Source organism: Heterocephalus glaber, unplaced genomic scaffold, assembly GCF_053883595.1.
Source record: "Heterocephalus glaber isolate CG9 unplaced genomic scaffold, H.glaber_assembly_v1.0 deba00001481, whole genome shotgun sequence".
In the NCBI taxonomy this organism is placed as follows: domain Eukaryota; kingdom Metazoa; phylum Chordata; class Mammalia; order Rodentia; family Bathyergidae; genus Heterocephalus; species Heterocephalus glaber.
In genome coordinates, this window is record NW_028258317.1 from 25264202 (window position 1) to 25285301 (window position 21100).

General features: G+C 35.9%; 1 protein-coding gene and 1 pseudogene across 4 annotated transcripts in view; both read right to left on the bottom strand.

Moving 5' to 3' along the window:
• Positions 1 to 21100, bottom strand: part of Ift74 (intraflagellar transport 74) — a 117463-nt gene that overhangs the window by 7757 nt on the left and 88606 nt on the right. For all 4 annotated transcript variants that reach the window (XM_021252935.2, XM_021252937.2, XM_087183818.1 and 1 more), the window contains one exon: positions 5882 to 6008. In XM_021252935.2, coding sequence (XP_021108594.2) covers positions 5882 to 6008 — 127 coding nt within the window. The remainder of the gene's footprint in view (positions 1 to 5881; positions 6009 to 21100) is intronic.
• On the bottom strand, positions 7240 to 7876 carry LOC147825873 (thioredoxin pseudogene; annotated as a pseudogene).

Below are 21100 nucleotides of genomic sequence, written 5' to 3' on the forward strand. Positions count from 1 at the left end.
GTTTCATGAGTGTTTCTGTTTAGAAACATTTTTAAAATATATACTGTTTTTTATCTGTTAACATTTAACTCATGGCCAATAACATTAGAACTTATATATGAAATAAAGCTTATCCATCCAGTGCACATTTTCTCCATTAGCCATGTAACAGTCTTCCTGCCCTTCCTTAGGACACTAGACAGCCTGTCAGCACTTCACTTTAGGGCCATTTTAAATAGCATGATCATTTAAAAAAAAAGCACAAAGATGGTACTAGAGAAAAAGGAAACTTATAGTATAAGAACTGAAACAAAGGCAAACTTGCCTTTTTCAACCTCTGCTTGTAATGTGTATGTCAGGCTGTTCAAAATTTTCACCACTCTGCACATACTATGAATGACCATGAACATGCTACAATTATTGACTTGGGGTTACAAATTAATTTAATGAGCAGGAAAGTTCACAAATAGAATCTATGAACAATGAAGACTGACTGTACACATGTACATGCATTTCATTCTTTCATTCAAAAGTATGCCAGATGGTGAGGATATAACAGAGGTCAACAGAGACAGTTTTCCCTCAAGGAGCTGTATCCCAGAGGTAGAACCAGGCAATTAAGTAACACAATAAACTGGATGATTATGAAAAGAGAAACACAACACACCATAAGAGCAAGTGGCAGGGATAAAGAGGAGCTCTCTAAAGACAGGGCTTTTTCACTGAGGCCTTAAGGATTAGTAACCAACCAAAGTAGGAAAAAAGTGATGCAGAGAAAACAATCAAAGAATATAAAGTGCAGAGGTAATAAAGCATAGCATCCTGGACCAAGTAACAGAAACTCAGTATTTGAATATTAATAACATTAATAATATTAATAAATGGAGATGAATAAGTCACTCACTGATTTGAAAAGTGGTGCCTGTATAACCAAAACTTTTAAAAGTTGGTATAATTAAACGGATACTCGTTGAATGTTTCCTTTATCCCCTTAACAGTTTTAAAATTAAAGTTTTAAAATACGACCATAATATATATTACATATAACATATATATATATTCAGTCAAAAATACAGTGAATGTTTCTTAAAAAAAAAACTTATCATAATAAAAGACTCATTGCCAAGACCAATAGGATAAGTATTTCAAAGCAAGGGGAAGTATTTTGAGGGTATTAATGGCAATTTGTCTTTTACTATAATAAATTTTATTTAACTTTCAGCACATGTTTTGATCATACTGAGACCACATATATCAGGACTTTACTGAAAAGAGTTGTTTTGTTGAATTCATATCTCTACTAGGGTTGGAAATACAATGATAATCAAAGTGCTGAAGAAGTCACTAAGGCTTATGATGTTTTAATGCTCGAAACAGGAAATGTGCTTAGCTTATAGATATTTTGACTGAAATAGTTATATAACTAACTGCAAATTTAATTTAAGTATATACTAAGAAAATACATTTAAGAACTACACGAATTGATTTTTCGAGAAAATGCTTGGTTGATTTAGGGTAAGGTTTATCTATCCTTAACAACAGGTCCCCTATAAAGCTAAAAGCTTCTCCAAGAGAAGAGACAGGAAGAGGATGCAGTCTAGTTCCTTCTGATATGCTATGAAGTTGCAAAGTTTACCACACAGTGTGTACATAGTAGCAAAATCTCAGAAGGAACCACTTTGACCTAGGGAAATGTTTCTGAAATATTCTGCCATCAGCACATTTGTTTACTCCCTAGAGTTTCCTTTCCAAAAATATAAATAAAAACTACTACTAAAAGATTTCTTCACCTCTTTACCACACAGTACACCAGTGTTTCTCTACTCTGTTTTTTTTAATTATCAGTCCCCTAAGGCGCCTTCTACAGTCTTTTTACCCAATCGCTTCAGTCCCCTTTATAGCAGAGGTGACGGTGTATCTGTTTACGTACAGTGACCCTTTGGAAGGCTACAGTATCTCAAGATTTTTTTCATCTTCCACCCAAGAAGCAATATTGCTCCTTGGCAATTCACAAAAGTGGAACAGAAAATATATTACCCCTGGAAGGTAAACAAACTCTTATGATGATTTTCAGATATAAGATACTTGTACATCTAAGCCAAGGTTAGAATGTAACTCCTACAGTTGTTTGGCCTGTAAATCAGACCTACAAATGAAACTATGGAAAACAAATTCTAAACAAATTTTGGCATAAAAAATGTTTAAATGTATAGAATAACAGCAATTGTCCACTTGTATCCTCACTCTTAGTCAATGCTACGCTAGTTCCACGCAATATATTACAGATCCAATATTTACAGATCCATAATCCCTTATCTAAAACTCCTGGGCAGTAGTGTTTTAATTTTTTTCTTTTCTTTTTTCTTTTGCATTGGGATTGAACCCAGGGTTATTTGATTATGTTTTATTTTTGAGACAGAGACTCCCTAAGTCACTAAGTTAAACCTAGCTGGGCTCAACTTGCCATCCTCCAGCCTCAGCTGTCCAGCCTGCTGGGATTACAGGCATATGCCACCACACCTAGTTGGCAGTTGCGCTTTTGAATACAGAATTCTTTATATTTTAAAACCAACATAATGTATATACTAATAATTGCATACATTAGGGCCTGAGACAGCACCCTCTCATCAAATACATGAATATTTCGATAACAAAAAGTACAAATAGTCACACAAGGTAGGATTATAAAAGATAACACCCAGCCTCATGTCATTTCAGATCAGGTTTGACTGTGCTGCCCAAATCTTTTTAGAATCCACTATTCCATTACAAGAATCTTTAAACATTTTGAAATTACCAAAGGAAAAAAAATCTCTTCATCTTCTATAATCTCACTAGCTGCCACATAAATCCATGTAGACGAAAACATGGCTAATTCAAATTTACCACCCACCAGCATAAAAAACACCCACAGTCAGAGTCCATCAACTCATAAACCAAAGATTCAGGACACACTTTTACATAACTTTATCCCAGCTTCTTCAAGCTCAACTTTGCAGATGTTTCTTTTTATTTATTTATTTATTTATTTTTTGGTACCAGGGATGGAACTCGGGACCTTGCGCTTTCCAGGCAGGTGCTGGAACCACTGAGCTAAATCCCCAGCCCTGCATATTTGTTTCTAATCTCTACCTGCATTATTCCCATGGCGGCCACTAGTCATACATGGCTTTTAAGCACTTGAAATGTTGCCTAGTCTGCACTAAAATATTATAAGTATAAAATATCTCACTGATCATTTTTATATAGATTTTAGGTTGAAATGACACTTTCTTGGATATGCTGGGTTGAGTAAATTATTAAAATCTACCTCTTCATACTTTAAAAAATATAGTTATGAGACAATTTTAATTATAAACATAGTTTGCATTTTATTTCTCTTGGAGAGTCCTGCTCTAGTTGTATGCTAGCGAGCATGGGTGGCAGTAGTACTTAAAACTGAACACCACCTCCTCTAGGATGCTTCCCTTAATTATCTAAGAGTGGGCTAGATCTGTGTCCTATATATGTCCACTGTGCCCTATGCATACTTCTTTGATAGCATTATTTCACTACAATATCATAATTTGTCATTCTACCAGCTTTGGAAAGTTCATTCAGTAGACAGACTGGATTTTTTTTTTTTTAACCTTTGTACCTGACCAAACTAGTTGTTAGGCTTGTCTGAGGCCTCATCTCAAATAGCCCTCAGCTGTGACCCATAAAAACTCCAGATTTCTGACAGATGAATTCATCCTCCATTCTCTATCCACATCTGAATATTTAACATATTCCCACTGGCTTGAACCACTGGTGGTACATGCATGGCTTACATTACTGGTAGTACAAACAGATCTAGTCACTTTGATGTCTTTTTACTAATAAAATTAATAAAAAGTCTATAAATGGACCAAATCTATTTTGTTGCTTGAATTTGAATAATTACTGCCCAAATATAAATGTTAATACTATTCATACCAATTAAAAATTATTTCAATAATCAACAAATTTATTTCATTAAATTAAAAGAAATTTATACTCGTAGTTTATCAATAATTAATTCTCTAAATTTAACATGGAAATCTTACAAGTACACCATTGCTGGTGTATATAATATGCGTTTATAACTGCTGTACCACAAATTAGCTGTATTACAATTTTTTATACCATTTTAATGTTTTCCTTAAAGACTGTAATAAGTTCCTTAAGGAACTACTAAATCAATGCCTTTCTTTGCATTACTGTAATCAAACACCCCCAAGAAGTGCTACAAGCCACATGACAGGACAGTCATGCATGCAAGACCCCAGTGGTTCAAGCCTGTGGGAATGATAAAACTCAAAGCAGAGCCCCTAGGCAGCATGCCATTTGAATTAGGACTTCGGGTCACAAACATGTTAAACAAACACTAACATAATTGTAACATCTTACTCTAACATCATAACTCTAACATCTACTTTCCTAGGACCACCCTACCTGCTCTTAAAGTCTTGTCTGCAATAACCCAAGACAGCCAAAAGAATTTACTGTTTCTAACCAACCCCTGACAACACGCTCCTGCTACCCTTCCTAGAGTATTTACTAAAAACAGTTTACAAACAATAGTGGTGCAGCTGTGCCAAGAGGATCACAGGTTTGAGCCCATCGTAGGCAACTTAAGCAACTTAGATATACCTCAAAATAATAATAGGGGGTGGGGGGATTGCTCAGTATGAAGACCCTGGGTTCAATCCCCAATAATCTCCCACATACATACACACAAAGAAAAAAAGAGCTTATAATTGTGAATCCTTCCACTGTTCCTCTGAGGAACACACACACACCCTTAACAACCAGGAGTGTTGGTTTCCCAAGGCATTCCTTCGTGAAGTAATCATCAGAGGACAAGGGGCTCTGTCTGCCAGTCACTGTGGGAAGACAGAGTCCCAACCTTGGTAACTGGCAACAGACAGCAACTAGCCTAAGCAGCATTTGCTGCACACTGACAAACCCTTGGTATGTTTTCAGTTCCCCTATTCTGCTGAAACCTAGATGCCTCATTCTCCTTCAGAAATGCCCAGTCACCTCTGTACTGACTAAAGTTGAACTCAGTTCACACTGGACCCTCTTCCTTATTGAATTACTTTCTATGTTACTGATTAAAATTTGTCCTTACTATTTAACATCCAGCTTTATCTTTAACAATTCCCAGGATAAGGTACAGGCATGAAGTACAGGGTTCCTTCCCAATAAATCTATCATAAGTTGAAAATATCTTAACTCAAAAATGCACTTATACTTAACCTACTGAGCCTCCTAGCTTAGCAACAGAGTACATTGTCGAATATTAATTGTTTGCCCTCATGATTGCCTAACTGGAAGCTGTGGCACACTGCTGCTGTCCAGCATCATGAGAGAGTATCAAACTACATTATCACTAGCTCAAAATAAGATCAAAACCCCAAATTTGAAGTAAAGTTTAAAAAGTGACATTGTAAAATTTTTTAAAATCCTAAGTCAAACTATCATAAGTGGCCAGTAATCTCAGCACTTGGGAGACTGGGGCAGGAGGATCACCATGAGTTCAAGGCCTGCCTGGGCTACATAGTTCAAGGCCAGCCTGAAAACTACATAGTGAGACCCTGTCTCAAAATAAATAAATAAATAAATAAATAAATAAATAAAAGGAACCATCAAAAGTCAGAGAAGTCTGTATTCAATAAACATTAAATAAAAGAAAATATATCAATGTAATACTAATAAGTTGATGGGAAAAAGTCACACAAAAATTGAGACTACAAATGATCAGGGTAATAGGAAATCATAAATTATATCTTTCCTCAATGAAGTTTTCAGAAAAAGTCCAAGAGAATAACAATGACACATTTTTACAGTTCTAATTTGTTACAGAGAAAAAAGTATGAAAGTTTAGACCAACTCTCACCTGAAGTCAAATTCCTAGCTGTATTTTGTGATTTCTGCATTTCAGTAGATTTAAAATTGAGGTCATCCTGCATCATCTTTAGTTCCTGGTTGGTGATAGAAGATATCTGTTTCATACGATTTATATTCTGTATTTTGCAGGAAAGAAAAATAGAAAAAAATTCCACTGACTAAACTCTTCATAAAAACCACTGGGAAATACTATTAGGATGGCATGTTTTGATTACTTGTTTTTGAATGTGTGATTCAATTTTGATGTTTTATAGAATAACAGTATGATTCAAAGTCAGGTTTTCTGAATAAGAAAGACTAAATTCCTTTTTTTCTCATTTGCTTTATTTCACTGTAGAAAAAAAACCTGAACTTCATTATCTTAGGAACTGGGAATAGTCTGGTTTTTTGTTTTATTTTTCAAATTAGCATCCTATAATAAAACACAATAGATTTCAAGTACAATTCGGATTTTAACAAATGCACACACCTCTGTAACAATTTTGTGGTTACTACAGGGATCACCGCCCCAGTGGATCCCTACGCTTATGATCAACCAACCCTTGCTCACCAGCCCCCAAACTACCTCACTTCTGTTTTGTCATAGAAGTTCATGTAAATAGAATCATAGTATATAGAATTTTGAGTCTGCATTCTTTCACTCAACATAACATTTTTGAGATTCATCCATAATAATGCATAAACCAATCACTGCTTCCTCTTTTTCCAGAGCAGTATTCCATTATATGGATCTATCACAAATTGTTCATTCATTTCTCAGTTGATAGTCATTTGGCATACTTCTAGTTTTAGGCTATTTCCCAGCAAAGCTGGTATAAACAACCATGTACATCTTTTGCGGACATATATTTTCTTTTGTGTTTGATAACTGGGTGGGATTTATTGCTGGCTCTTATGGTAGATCCATGTTTAATTTATAAGAAATGGCTAGTTTCCCAAAGCAGTGTATCAGAGTTTCAGCTGCTTCACACTCTTGTCATATATTAGTCTTTGGGGGGTAAGAGGGGTGGGTAATAGAAGTTGAACCTGTGGCCTTGTGCATGATAGGCAAATACTTGACCACTGAGCTACAACCCAACCCCTTACCACCAATTTGTTTTGTTTTATTTTGTTTGGGTTTTTTTTACTGGGGATCAAACTCACAACCTTGCACTGGTGAGGGAGGTGCGGTGCCACTGACCTAAATCCCCGGCCCACCATGAGTTTTAACTGTGATCATTTTAGTGAGTTGTATTGGTATCTCACTGTGGTTTTAACTTGTATGGCCCTATTGGTAAATAACGTGTTGGGCATTTTTTTATGTATATATTGGCCATCTGAATATCTTTTTCTTTTTCTTTTTTTTTTTTTTTTTGCCTTTTCTCATTTATTTTAAAAGCTATTAAGACACCAGTTTTAAAAAGGGTAGAATTAATATTTTATTGTCATTTATAATTAGATGGCAGTTGGGTATATAGTTTCCATACTTCATATTTTTCATAAATAAAAAAATTAAAAGTTTTACACAGTGGATAGCTCGTTATATTCTTCAGAAAACACAATTAGACTAATTCAGTAATGGTGGCTTCAAGCTTTTCCTTATTAGCACCAGAAAACTCACCTACCTTTTCACCCTTTTTAAAAAACTGGAAGGTTGGCATGCATTTGACTTCACACTCTCCTGACAGTCATCCACATCTACTTCAAGGAACAACACGGAATATTTTTCAGACAGGGAATGAAAGAAAGGTTTGATCATTTTGCAAGGCCCACACCACGTGGCTGAGAAGTCAGCTACTACAAGTTTATCTCCTGCAGCATCCAAGGCTTGCTGAAAAGCCTCTTTGCTATTGATCTGCTGCACCATTTTGGATGCTGGAGGTCTGATGAGCTACAGAAGCAAGACATGGAAGCGGATTGAAGGCGCAGGACCTAGCCCTGAATATCTTTTTCATTAGGTTGTCTTCTTATTAATGAATTGTAAGAGATCTTTATATATTTCAGCTGTAAGATTTTTGTCAGAAATTACTGGCAATATTTTATCCCTGTCTGTGGCTTGCCTTTTCATTTTCTTACTGATGTCTTATAAAGACCAGAAGTTTTTAATTTTGATTAAGTTCAATATATCTATCATTATATGGTTTGTGGGGGATTTTTTGGTTGTTGTTGTTTGTGGTGTATTATTCTAGAGATCTATGCCCACTCAAAAGTTGCAAAGACTTCTTCCTATTTTTTCTTCTAGAGCCTTTATAATTTTGCCTTTACACTTGGGTCTGTGATACAGTTGAATTAACTGTGTATAGCATGAGGTAAGGAATGAGGATTATTGCTTTCTATGAGGATATCTTGTTCTAGCACCATTAAAAAGATGATCTGCTCTCCATTGTATTCTTTGTTGGAAATCAGTTAATCCAATATTTATGATCTATTTCTAGACCTTCTATGTGTTGTTCTCTTAATCTATATGCCTATCTTCATGCTAATACCACAAAGAAATGATTATTGTAGAAATGATTATTATAGTAAGTCCAGAAACTAAGTACTATAAATTCTCTAAATTTGTCCTTTTTCAAAATTGTTTTTGCTACTTAGATCCCTTGCATTTCTTCATAGACTTTAGTATCATTTTGTCAATATGTAGGTAGAAGGCTGTTGAGTTTTGACAGATTGCAATAAATCTATAAACAAATTTATGGAGGATTAACTTTCTAACAATATCAAATATGTTGAGTCATAAATAGGTCTACTTGGGGCTTTTAAAATTTTCCTCAGTAGTGTTTTATAGTTTTCAATGTGCAGATATTACCAAATATTTTTTAAAGGATTCCTGTAAATAACTCTGCATGCATGGATTCTATGCCCTGGCAGTGGCCACCACCAACTCCATGCCCACAATGTGTTTTGTTTTCCCTCAACACTGAGCAGCAGAGGTGCCAACCAATCAACCAGCCCAATCATGGATGATGCCAATGTGCAGGGAGAGAAGGTAAGCCCTGGAGAGTCAGCAGCTCCATGGAGATAAAATATACCTGGCCAGCAGTACTAGCCCCAAGAAAAGCCCATGGTTATTATAAACTAAAAATAGTGCAGAGTTTTACATCAAAAGTGACTCCATCATGGAAGGATAGAAATGAAAATCAATGCAGACTCTGCCATATTGCCAGAAAGAGTTTAATCAGGATCCATTATGCAAAGGGGTTCTGGGCCACAGAACAACTACAAAACAACTTCACTTCAGGGTTTCCAGTGTTACCCTCCCACAGTGACTGGTGTGAGAGAGAGTAATGAGAGAAAGCTGTGAGGAAGGTGTAGGCTGCATAATACACCCCCTGAGAAGTTTAAGCTCAAGCCAGGAAGGAGACATGCCCTGCCCTCTGTGACGAGAAAGTAGGGCCAGTGAGTGTGGCTTTAACAGGTGGATGGATCTGGAAGTACTGGCATCAAGTCCAGTAGTCTGTTTGAACCCCCAGCCCACACCAGTAGAAAACAGTGGTCTGATTACTTTCACCATCTAGGAAGTGAGCAAGGACACATTTTGGCTTTGGTTGTCACAGTCTAGAATATATGGAGAGAGTGCTCTCTGCAGCAGGAGCACCTCACAAACCAACAGATCATAAAGCCAAATGGAGAAAATCATGATTTGCTGGATTCCAAGACTGAAGATCCTGGAAAGAAACCACTCATTCAGAGGAATTTTTAATTCAAATTTTTCTTTCTTTTTCTCTCACTGACTTTAATGAGGTTTGGGGGTTTTTTTTCTCCTTTTTTCTTTCTTTCTTGTCTCCTTCTAGTTTTCTTATTTTTTCTTTATTTTGCTGTTTTTCCTTTTTTGTTCTATCTTCTTTGTTCTTTTCTGTTTATCTAATAGTATTAATTTCCTTTTACTCTTCAATTGGATCCTTTATCTCACTTTTCTCTCCTCTTTTTCATCTTCTATGGATTAACTTTTCCAATTCTACTTTTTTCACTATCTGGTTCCCTAACCATTCTTCTTTACCAGTGTAACCTTTAAACTTAACGAATATGTAGAGTTAACTCTAAGCTCTTATTGGTGAATACTGTTCTGTTGTAGCAGAGGTATAGTTGTTACATTTAGTAGATACTTACTGTATGTCAATATTTGGTTTGTCTTAGTGTTTATACTATATAGTAATAGTTCACAAATGCTTCTGTTTGCAAACAATTCAGTTCACGCACAGAAGGATTAGGCAAAATTTTGGTTTCATTTGCAAACTTCACATTGGGTGACGAACACAACTGTGGCTATCTTCCCACACAAACACAAACATAGCCATCTTCCCCAGAATTGTGGAACAAGTTAAATTTGTGAACCAAGCTACCACTGTAATGATACATTTTCTTTCCGTGGTTAAGGGTGGTACAATACTGGTTCTTAGGTTATGTCAATATCTAGTTTGTCCTTATGCTGTTACTCTGGCTGATTTTATTGCTACAGCCAAGGTGGCATAGTTGTTGCTATTAACTGATTTTCTTGGTATGCCAATATCTGGATTCCTCAATACTGCAGTCCATTCCTGGGGAAGTAGGTGCTGGACCAAATACATGGCAGTGTCTCCTCCCAAATAAACAGAGGAGGTTGGTGAAGCGTTAAAGTTAAGTATAAAAAGATCTTCTTGTTCATAACTGAGTGCTGTGGCCTTGTTCTAAAGATTAGATGTTGGGGTGCCTGGCACAGCATCTTGACATGAACAGAAACTCCTTGTGAGACTGGCCAGCTATCAAGGATAATCTTTCTTACCTATCTAGAAGACACAGATGTTCGTCACCAGGCACTTGGCCAGTTCTTGGGGGCCACAGATTCCCCACCTCTGGTCACATACACAGTTGGGATACTGCCTCTCAACTACTATTTTAAGGGACCTCAATGGTAGGAGGACTTTGGAGTCTCATACATGGAGAGAACACTCTTTCCAGACCCTTCCCAGTCAGAATCCTGAAAGCCATGTAATGGAACTCCTCAGCGTTGGAGTTGGAATTTCATGTGCTAAAGGTCTTGCCATCTGGCGATGTAACTGTCTTTCTGTACTTCTTTCTTCTTCTGTGTAATTATGTATGTCAATTAACATTTTATTAAACTTTTTTTATATTGCTTTTACCTTGGTGTTACAGGCTTTTGGCAAATTCAGACCTATAAATTAAGCAGCTGTAACTACTACTGAAAGAGGCTACAGTTGGATCTTGGGAATGAAGCAAAGGCCTATGGTTAGCCATAACCAGAGTACATTACTGCAAAGCAAACTAAGGTCTTCATGCTAGAAACAAATTCTCCCACTATAATCAATGCACAAACCTCAGAACAAAAAAAGCAAAACAAGAATAAGAAAAAAAATTAGAAACATGAAAAGACATGCCAAAAAAATGCCTCCCAAAACTCTCAACTTGCCCCAAAGATGATACATGGAGCCTCTCAGGGGAGAATATTAAATGCCACACCACAAAACTATTCAAAAGGATAACAGAGGAGATTTTTTAAAACAAATAAATAAAGTGATAAGAGAGCTCAAAGAAGATACAGCTTGTTGGACATGGTAGCACACACCTATAATTTCAGCACTTGGGAGGCTGAGGCAGGATTGCCACAAGTTTGAAGCCAGTGTGGCCTACATAGTGAGTTCAAGGTCAACCTGAACTACACAGCAAGACCTTGTCTCAAAAAAAAAAAAAAGATATAGCTAAACAGATAATGAGCTTTAAATGATGAACAAGTTTAGAGAAGACACTAATAAAAAGCTAGCTGAGCTAAATGAAGCAAAACAAAACAAAAATGATAAGTTTAGGGCTGGGGATTTAGCTCGGTGGTTCTGCTACCTGCCTTGCAAGCACAAGGTCCCAAGTTCGATCGATCCCCAGCACCAAAAAAAAAAAAAAAAAAGTTTAGCAAATAAACTAATTGATAAGTTTAGCAAAGAATGAGAGTCCATGAAAAGGTATTTAACACACATTCAGGAGATGAAAAACTCCAATGAAAATATGGGCAGCAGAAGCGACCAATATGAGGAGAGTGTGTCAGGGCTGATAGAGGTTCAGAGATACCTTTAAAATCAAGAGAGCATGAAAATAGATCCAACAGCTGCTAGATGACTCAGAGAAGACTGATCTAAGATTAATTAACAGCATTAAAAAAACTATTTATAGGGCCAGGGATTTAGCTCAGTGGTTCCACTGCCTGGCTTGCAAGTGCAAGGACCCGAGTTCAATCCCCGGTACCAAAAACAAAACAAAAAACTATTTACAGAACTATTAGCAGAAAACTTTCCAAACAAGGGGAAAGAATTTAACATACAAGTAAGTGAGGCATATAGAACCCCAAATAGCCACAATCAGAAAATAACTTTTCCATGACATATCATAGTCAAAATCCCATAAGTCCAATTCAAGGTCTGAATCTTACAAGCAGTTTAAAAAAAAAAAGCAACAAATCATTTATAAAGGTAAACCCATTAGAATTACATCAGACTTCTCAATACTAACCTTAAAAGTGAGAAAAATTTGAAGTGTTTCAAGCCCCAAAAGGAAACAAAATCCAACCCAGACTGATATATGCTACAAAATGATCTTTCAAAATTGGAGGGAAAATCAAATCTTTCCATAACAATGAGTGTAACAATTATGAAATTCATGACCACCAAGCGAGCCATCCAAAAAATTTTAAGTATATTGTAGAAAGAGGCAATGACGCTAACAAGGCCAAAGGGTTGAATAGAACAAATAAATCAGTCAGGGTCAGTAAGTAGAAGGAGACCAAAAAATAAAACAAACAAACAACATCCGAGCAACAGTAAAATAATGCAATGAGAGGAATAAGTCAATACCTTTCAGTAATAACTCTCTGTAAATGGTCTCATTCCCCAATCAAAAAACACAGATTGGCAAAATGGATCAAGAGACAAAATCCAACAGTACACTGCATACAAGAAACATTTAACCCAAAAAGAAATACATAGACTAAAAAAACAAAGGATGGAAAACAATAGTCCATGCAACAAGAGTCCAAAGACAAGTAGAAGCAGCTATAGAATTTTCTGAGAAAGTATACCTTCAGCCAAAACAAATCAGAAGAGGCAGAAGGTCACTACATATGACTTAAGGGAACAATTCAATAAGAAGATATAATTTTCTTTTTTGGTACCAGGGATCGAACTCAGGACCTTGTGCTTGCAAGGCAGGTACCGGATCCACTGAGCTAAATCTCCAGCCCAAGAAGATATAATATTTATAAGTACATATGCACCAAACACTAGCATGCCCAACTTCATCAGGCAAATGCTACTGTACACAGAAGATCAGATAAACATCATAACAATTACAGTGGGGGACCTCAATATTCACTGTCACAAAGAGACATATCAACCAGACAAAAATTCAACAAACAAATATCAGAGTTGAAACAAATCTTCAAATAAATGGACTTAATAGATGTCTACAGAGTGTTCCATTTAATAACAAAATACACATTCTTCTCAGCAGCAAACACAAGACTTTCTCTAAAATAGACCACATACTAGCACATAAAGCTGCTAAAGTAAATGCAAAAAGAATCAAAATTATCCCATGCATACTATCAGATCATATTGCAGTGAAACTAGAAATCAATAGCAAAAGAAACTACACAAATTATGCAAACACATGGAAATTAACCAAAGTATTCTGGAACAGTTAATAGATCAAACCTAAATAATCAAGGAAGATTACAGTTTCTAGAATGCCAGTATAACATACCAGAACTTACAGAATACAATGAAATAGTACTCAGGGGAAATTTTATTGCTGTGAATGCCCACATTAGAAAATCAGAGCAAGTCCAAATAAATAACCTAATGATGCACCACAAGGTCTAGAAAAACAAGAACAATCTATATTCAAAGCCAGTACAAGGAAGTAAATTATAAAGAATAGAGGAGACATTATGAAATTTAGACTAAAAAAAAATACAAAGAATCAATGAATAGAAGATCTGGTTTTTTCAAAGAATTAACAAAATAGACAACCTTGTAGCCAGTCTTACCCCAAAAAAGGAAGGAGGACTCAAGCCAATGCAATTAGAAATGAGAAAGATGAAATCACAATGGACTCCGCCAAAATCCAGATTAGTAAGTACTGTGAGAATGTGTATGGTAATAAAATGGAGAATTCAAAAGAAATAGATTCCTAGATACATATGAACTAGCAAAGCTAAAGCAAGAAGACATAAAAACGCTGAAAAATCCAATATTGGGCAATGAGCTTGAAGAAGCAATTTTTTAAAAAACTGCCAACTAAGAAAAGCCCAGGTCCTGATTGATTCACTCCCAAATTCTATAAGAAATTTAGGGAAGATCTAATACCAATACTCAAACTGTTTAATGAAATAAAAAAAGAAGAAGTACTTTCAAAGTCATTCTTGGAAACTAATATTACCTTGATGCCAAAACCAGAGAAAAATCCAAGCAAAAAAGAGAACTACTGAATAATCTCTTTAATGAACATAGATACAAAACTCTTCAACAGGGCCAGGGATTTAGCTCAGTGGCACTGTGCCTGCCTCACAAGCGCAAGGACCTGAGTTCGATCTCTGGTACCAAAAAAAAAAACCTCTTCAACAAGTTACTGGCAAACACAATGCAATAAATCATCAAAAAGATTATACACACTGTGACCAAGTAGACTACATCCCAAGAAGTAGACTGCATCCCATAAACATACACAAATCAATAAATGTACAGTGACCCTCAAGTTACAACTGGCCTGACATACAAAGAACTTGGGTTAATTAGGTTATCTATAGTGTGTACCCAGGTAAACATGTAGATTTCAGCTATACCGATGTACAACCGACTTGAGTTACAACCAACTCTTGGGAACCAATTGAGTTCATAAGTCAAGGATCTATTGTAATACATCACATAAACAGAAGGAAGGACAAAAATCACACAATCATCCCAATAAATGCAGAAAAAGCCTTCAACAAAATCCAAAATCCATTGATGATTAAAACTCCCGAGGAAAATAGGTATAGAAGGACATTGTCTAAATCTGATAAAAGCTATATATGACAAACCTACTGCCAACATCATATTAAACAGGGAAAAATCTAAAGCTTTCCCTCTAGAATCAGGAACAACACAAGGTTGTCCACTATCACCACTCCAATTCAACACAGTACTTTAAACAAGAACAAGAACAATCAAGCAAGAGAAAGAAATAAAAGAGAGATGTATAGAAAGGAAGAAGTCAAATTATCATTATTTGCAGACAACATGATCCTCTATGTGAAGTCCCAAAAAATTCCACCAAAAGACTCCTAGAATAACCAAATTCAATAATGAGAGGATACAAAACCAATGCACAAAAATTAATAACAGTCCCCTAAATCAATAATGAGCTCACTGAAAAAGAAATTAGGAAAACAATACCATTTAAAGAGGTATCAAACAAATTAAATACCTAAGAAAATTAACGTAACCAAGAAAGTGAAAGAACTCTAGAATGAAAACTAAAGTACTCTGAATCCAAGAGGACATCAGAAAATGGAAAGATATTCCTTGCTCCTGAATAGGCAAAACCAGTATTTTCAAAATGGCCATATTTTTTAAATTGATGTATATATTTAACACAATCCCAATCAAAGTACCAATATCACTGGCCACAGAACTATAGAAAACAGAGGAGGCTCCCCTGCCACCATTCCACATTCCTAGGGCAGAGAAGGTGAGCCAATCCCAGCACCCAGGAGGAGGCTTGCCCAACGCCATTCCACGCTCCTAGGGCAGAGAGCACCTCCCGCAAAGTAGAAATGAGAAGACTTGTAAACAAGCCTCAAAAACAGACTTCCAGATCACCTACAGCAACCCCAAAGGGAAACGAGATAGAATAATCTGATACTCAACCACTTGGACTCTCTGAACTGGCAACAAAAGAGGACCTGGAAAAAACGAAATCAGAAATAATTACTCAGATAACAGCAAAGATTGTGCCCATAGTGCAAGACATGATTAATAAATGTAGAGAGGACACAGATAAATAAATAGAGGAGTTGAGGAACATAAAGGAATCGCAACACAGGAAACAAATGGAATCTATAAAACAGATGCAAACGGATTTCCAGGAGATTAAAAACTCCATCGAAAGTCTACGCAGTAAAATAAACCAATGTGAGGACAGAATTTCAGATATAGAAGATAAGTTCCAGATAGTGACCAGGAAAAGAAAAATTTCTTTAAAATAGTAAGGCACCATGAGAAATCAATCCAGCAGCTGCTAGATGATGCAAAGAATAACATAAGACTGATCAGAGTCAATGAAGAAACAAGAGAGAGTGCAGATGACATAAAAAAAATTGTTCACAGAAGTGATGGCAGAAAACTTCCCAAGGAGGGGAAAAGAACTTGACATGATCAAAAAAAAATCTACACATAGGCATATAATACCTAGGATTCCAGAAACCCAACAGAAGAATAAAATTCTACAAGCAGTGAGAGAAAAGAAACAAATCACATACAAAGGAAAGCCCATCAGAATCACAGCAGACTTCTCAACACAAACCATCAAGGCAAGAGGAGCTTGGAGTCACATATTTCAAGCCCTAAAGGAAAACAGCCTCCAACCCAGAATGATGTACCCTGCAAAACTATCTTTCAAAATTGATGGAGAAGTAAGATACTTTCATGATAAAGACCACCTTAGGAACTTCATGAATACCAAACCAGCACTCCAAAAAATTTTAGACAATATCCTAGGAAAAGACAATGAGGATCACAACCCCAGGAGGCCCAGCAGCATGAATCCATTGGGTGTGACAAATTAAACACAAAGGGAGAGAATTCAACAAAAAGAAAAAGTCATGACAAGGCTTTTAAAACTTTTAACTTCATCTCCCTAATGAGTGTATAATTCAATCTTATTATTGTACTGATTAGTATTTTTCTGATTCTAGTGTTGCACACCTTTCCTTGTGCTGTACTGGCTATTTATCATCGTCTTGTGTCTAATTTTTAATTGGATTGTCTATTAATGAGCTGTAAGAGTTCTTTATATAGTCTGATCATAGGTTATATGCATTGGAAATAAGGTCTGTTTAAGGACTACTTTTCATTTTAATGATGTCATTTAAAGTTCTAAATTTTGATGGAATCTCATTTATCAATTTTTTTCTTTTATACATCATGCTTTTTGTATCCTAGGAAGTTCTTGCCTACCCTAAATTCATAAACATTTTCTCTTATAATTTCTTCTTAAAGTTTTATAGTTTTAGTCTTTCATATTTAGGTTCATAGATCCTTTCAAGTTATTTTCATGCATGGAAAAAAAGGGTTGAGGTTAATTTTTTATATACGGATACCAGGTGTTCTAGTGCCATTGCTGAAAACAATATCTTTTCCTTGGCTCTTGAATTGAGTTCATATTCTATAAAATGTTAATGTTAAATAATCTTTCAAAACTCAGTGGACCATATATGTGTGGTTCTATTTCTAGGTTTTCTGTTTTATTGCAATGATCTGTATGTCTTTTCTTACACCAAAACTGCCTTGATTATTGTAGCTTTAGATGAAGTCTTAAAATTAGGTACTAAATGTCTTCAAACACTGTTTTTTTCTTTTTCTTTTTCTTTTTACTTTTCTGGGTCCTTTGTACTCCTACATAACTTTTAAATTTCAATATCCAATTCTTCATTTATAGCAAGTATACACAGACCTGAATTTTTATATATACCTTGTGTTTTCTAATCCTGCTAAATTCAAATACAAGTTCTAGGGGCTCCTAGAAATTTCTGAATATTTTCTCTGTAGATGATCATTTCATCTACATTTAAAGATTTTGCTTCTACCTTGCCAATCCTATCCTAATTGTGTCATTTTATTGCCAGACTATTTTGGTTTGGGCCTAGGTTTCAAAGTTTAATGGACAGATGAAGAGTAGGCATATTTGCCCTTGTTCCCCACCTTAGGGAGAAAGCATTGTACCTTTTTCATTCATATTTTTGCTGGAAGTATGAAGTACATGTCTTTGATTTGTTGAGAAGGTTCTGTTCTACTTCTAGGCTCCTGATAGCTTCTACCATGAACAACTGTAGAATTTAGTCTAATACTTTTTCTGCAACCACTGACATGATCATATGACTTTTTCCTTTCCTATGTTAAAATGATGACTTTTGGGGGTGGATCTTCCAATGCTGAACCAACACTGCCATCCCTATAATAAAACCACTTTCTACCTACTGCCAGATCTGACTTCTAATAGTTTGTTTTGTTAAATAAATTTCTATGTTCATGCTTTTTTCTTCTATTATCTTTATCCAGTTTTAGGATTAGCACAATGTTGATTTCCTAAAATGAGGGGAGAAGTGTTTCTTTTTTCTGCTTTAAATGATTGATATAATTCATGAATTAAAATGTATATGAGCCTTACTTCCAAAACTGCTGTATAGATTTAATGCAATTCGAATTGAGATCCCAGCACTATACTTCATGGACCTCAAGAAAACAATCCAAAAATTCATTTAGAACAAGAGGAGACCCAGAATAGCAAAAGCAATTCTAGGTAACAGAGACATGGCTGGGGGTATCACAATCCCCAACTTACAACTCTACTACAAAGCTACTGTGATAAAAACAGCAAGGTACTGCCAAAGAAACAGACCTGAGGACCAGTGGAACAGATTAGAAGATGCACAAACAATGCCAGACATACTCAGCCATGTCATCTTCGACAAAGGAGCCAAACACCCTCACTGGAGGAAAGACAGCCTCTTTAATAAATGGTACTGGAAAAATTGGGCTTCAACTTGCCAAGGATTAAAACTAGACCTGTATCTCTCAACCATGCACTAAACTAAAATCAAAATGGATTAAAGATCTAAATATTCAAACAGAAACTCTGAACCAGTTGGAACAGAGGTTAGGTAGAACTCTTGAAGACATCGGTGTAGGAAAAGATTTTATGAACAAGACCTCAGTTGCCCGTGAACTAGCACAAACAATCAACAAATGGGATCTCTTCTTATTAAAAGGCTTCTGCACAACAAGAGAAACCACCAGCAGTGTGAAGAGACAACCCACAATGTGGGAAAAAATCTTCACCTGCTCTTCCTCAGACAAAGGTCTACTATCTCGAATCTATAAAGAACTTAAAAAGACCAGACCTCCCAAATTTAAAGACCCAATCCAAAAATGGGCATCTGAAATGAATAGACATTTCTCACACAAAGAAGCAGAAATAGCAAATACATGAAAAAATGTTCAACATCACTGGTCATTTGAGAGATGCAAATGAAAACAAGGCTGAGATTCCACTTCACTCGAGAAAGAATGGCTGCTATCATGAAATCAACCAATAACAAATGCTGGCGGGGCTGTGGGGAAAGAGGAACCCTGCTCCACTGCTGGTGGGAGTGTAGACTGGTGCAACCACTGTGGAAATCAGTATGGAGATACCTCAAAGAACTAGGACTGGAAGTCCCATTTGACCCCGCTATTCCACTGCTGGGGATCTTCCCCAAAGAATTAAAGGAATCATACCACAGTGATATATGTGCGCCCATGTTCATAGCAGCACAGTTTGTAATAGCTAAAACTTGGAAACAGCCCAAATGTCCATCAACTGGAGACCGGATAAAGAAAATGTGGTTTTTTAATAAAATGGAGTACTACTCAGCCATCAAAAATGAGAAATTAGAGACATTTATAGCTAAGTGGATGCACATTGAGGCGATACTCTTCAGTGAAATAAATAGGACACACATGAATAAATAGTGAATAGTTTCTCTGGTGTGAGAAACTGAAAGTGTAAATAAGGACTCAATGTATAATAGGTAATGTGAAATAGGAAGAAAAGGGGCAAAGGGGAAGGAAGTGGGAGGGCTAGGGGAAAGGATAAAAGGGAATGGGATTACTATGAGAAAATGGAAATATAGGAACAAAATCTTTGTAAATAGGGAGGAATGGAGGGGTTGAAGGGAGGGCTGGGCAAGGGTGAAAAATAAGAACCAAGAGAGACTATGTAAAGCTGCAAATTTCCAATGATGAATGTCATTATATTGTATACCTAAAATGTACCAATGATTAGAATGAATAATCTATAATGTAAAATAGGAAGAAAAGGTCCAAAGGGGTAGGGGTAGTGGGAGGGGCAGGGGAAAGGAAAGAAGGGAAAGGAAAAATGCTGAGAAATGGCAAAAATGGAAATAAAGTCTTTGTAAATAGGGAAGGGTGGAGGGGGTGAAGGGAGGGCTAGGAATGGGGAAAAAATAAGAACCAAGATGCATTATGTAAAGGTACAATTCCCAATGAGAAATGTAATTATGTTGTACACCTACAATGTACCAATAAAAGAATTTAATACAAAAAACGATGTATATGAGCCTGCTGTTGTCATATAGGTAGGTTTTCAAGCTAGGAATATACTTTCTCTAATAGGTGCTATTCAAATTTTATATTTCCTTCAGTGTTAGTTTCATTAATTTGTCTTCCAAGGTACTTCTTAGAAGTTGTCAAATTTATTTCAAAACAGATTTTTGAAATATTCTTTCTATATCCTTTTAAATTCTGTAAAATCTGTGGTAATGTCTCCTAGGTCTTGATATTTTAATTTTAAAAATGTGTAATTGATATTGTGTAATAGGAAGTAAAGGTCTAAAGGAGTAGGGGAAGTGGGAGGGGTAGGGAAAAGGAAAGAAGGGAAGAGAAAAAATATGAGAAAAGGAAAAAAATGGGAACAAAATCTTTGCAAATAGGGAAGGGAGGACAGCGGAAGGGGAAAAAAAATAAGAATCAAGATACTCATGTAATGGTTCAAGGTCCCAATGATGTATGTAAATGTATTTTATACCTAAAATGTACCAATAGACTTAATGGGGGGGGAAGAGTAGATGTATATGAATTTGCTTTATGTAAATAATAAAATTTATGCAAAAAATAAAACTTGTAAATTTGAAAAAAAAAAGAACTAGAGAAAACAAACCTAAAATTCACATGGAACCAGAAGAGACCCAGAATAGTAAAAGTAATCCTGGGTAACAATAACAAAGTGGAAGGCATCACAATCCTGGATTTGTAATTAATATTACAAAGCCACTGTGATAAAAATAGCATGGTACTGGCACAAAAACAGATACTGTATGTGGATCGAGGGACCAAAATAGAGGATATGGAAACAACCCTAAGCACCTTCAATTATCTAATCTTCAACAAGAGACCCTACAGCATACACTGGATGAAACACAGCCTCTTTACCT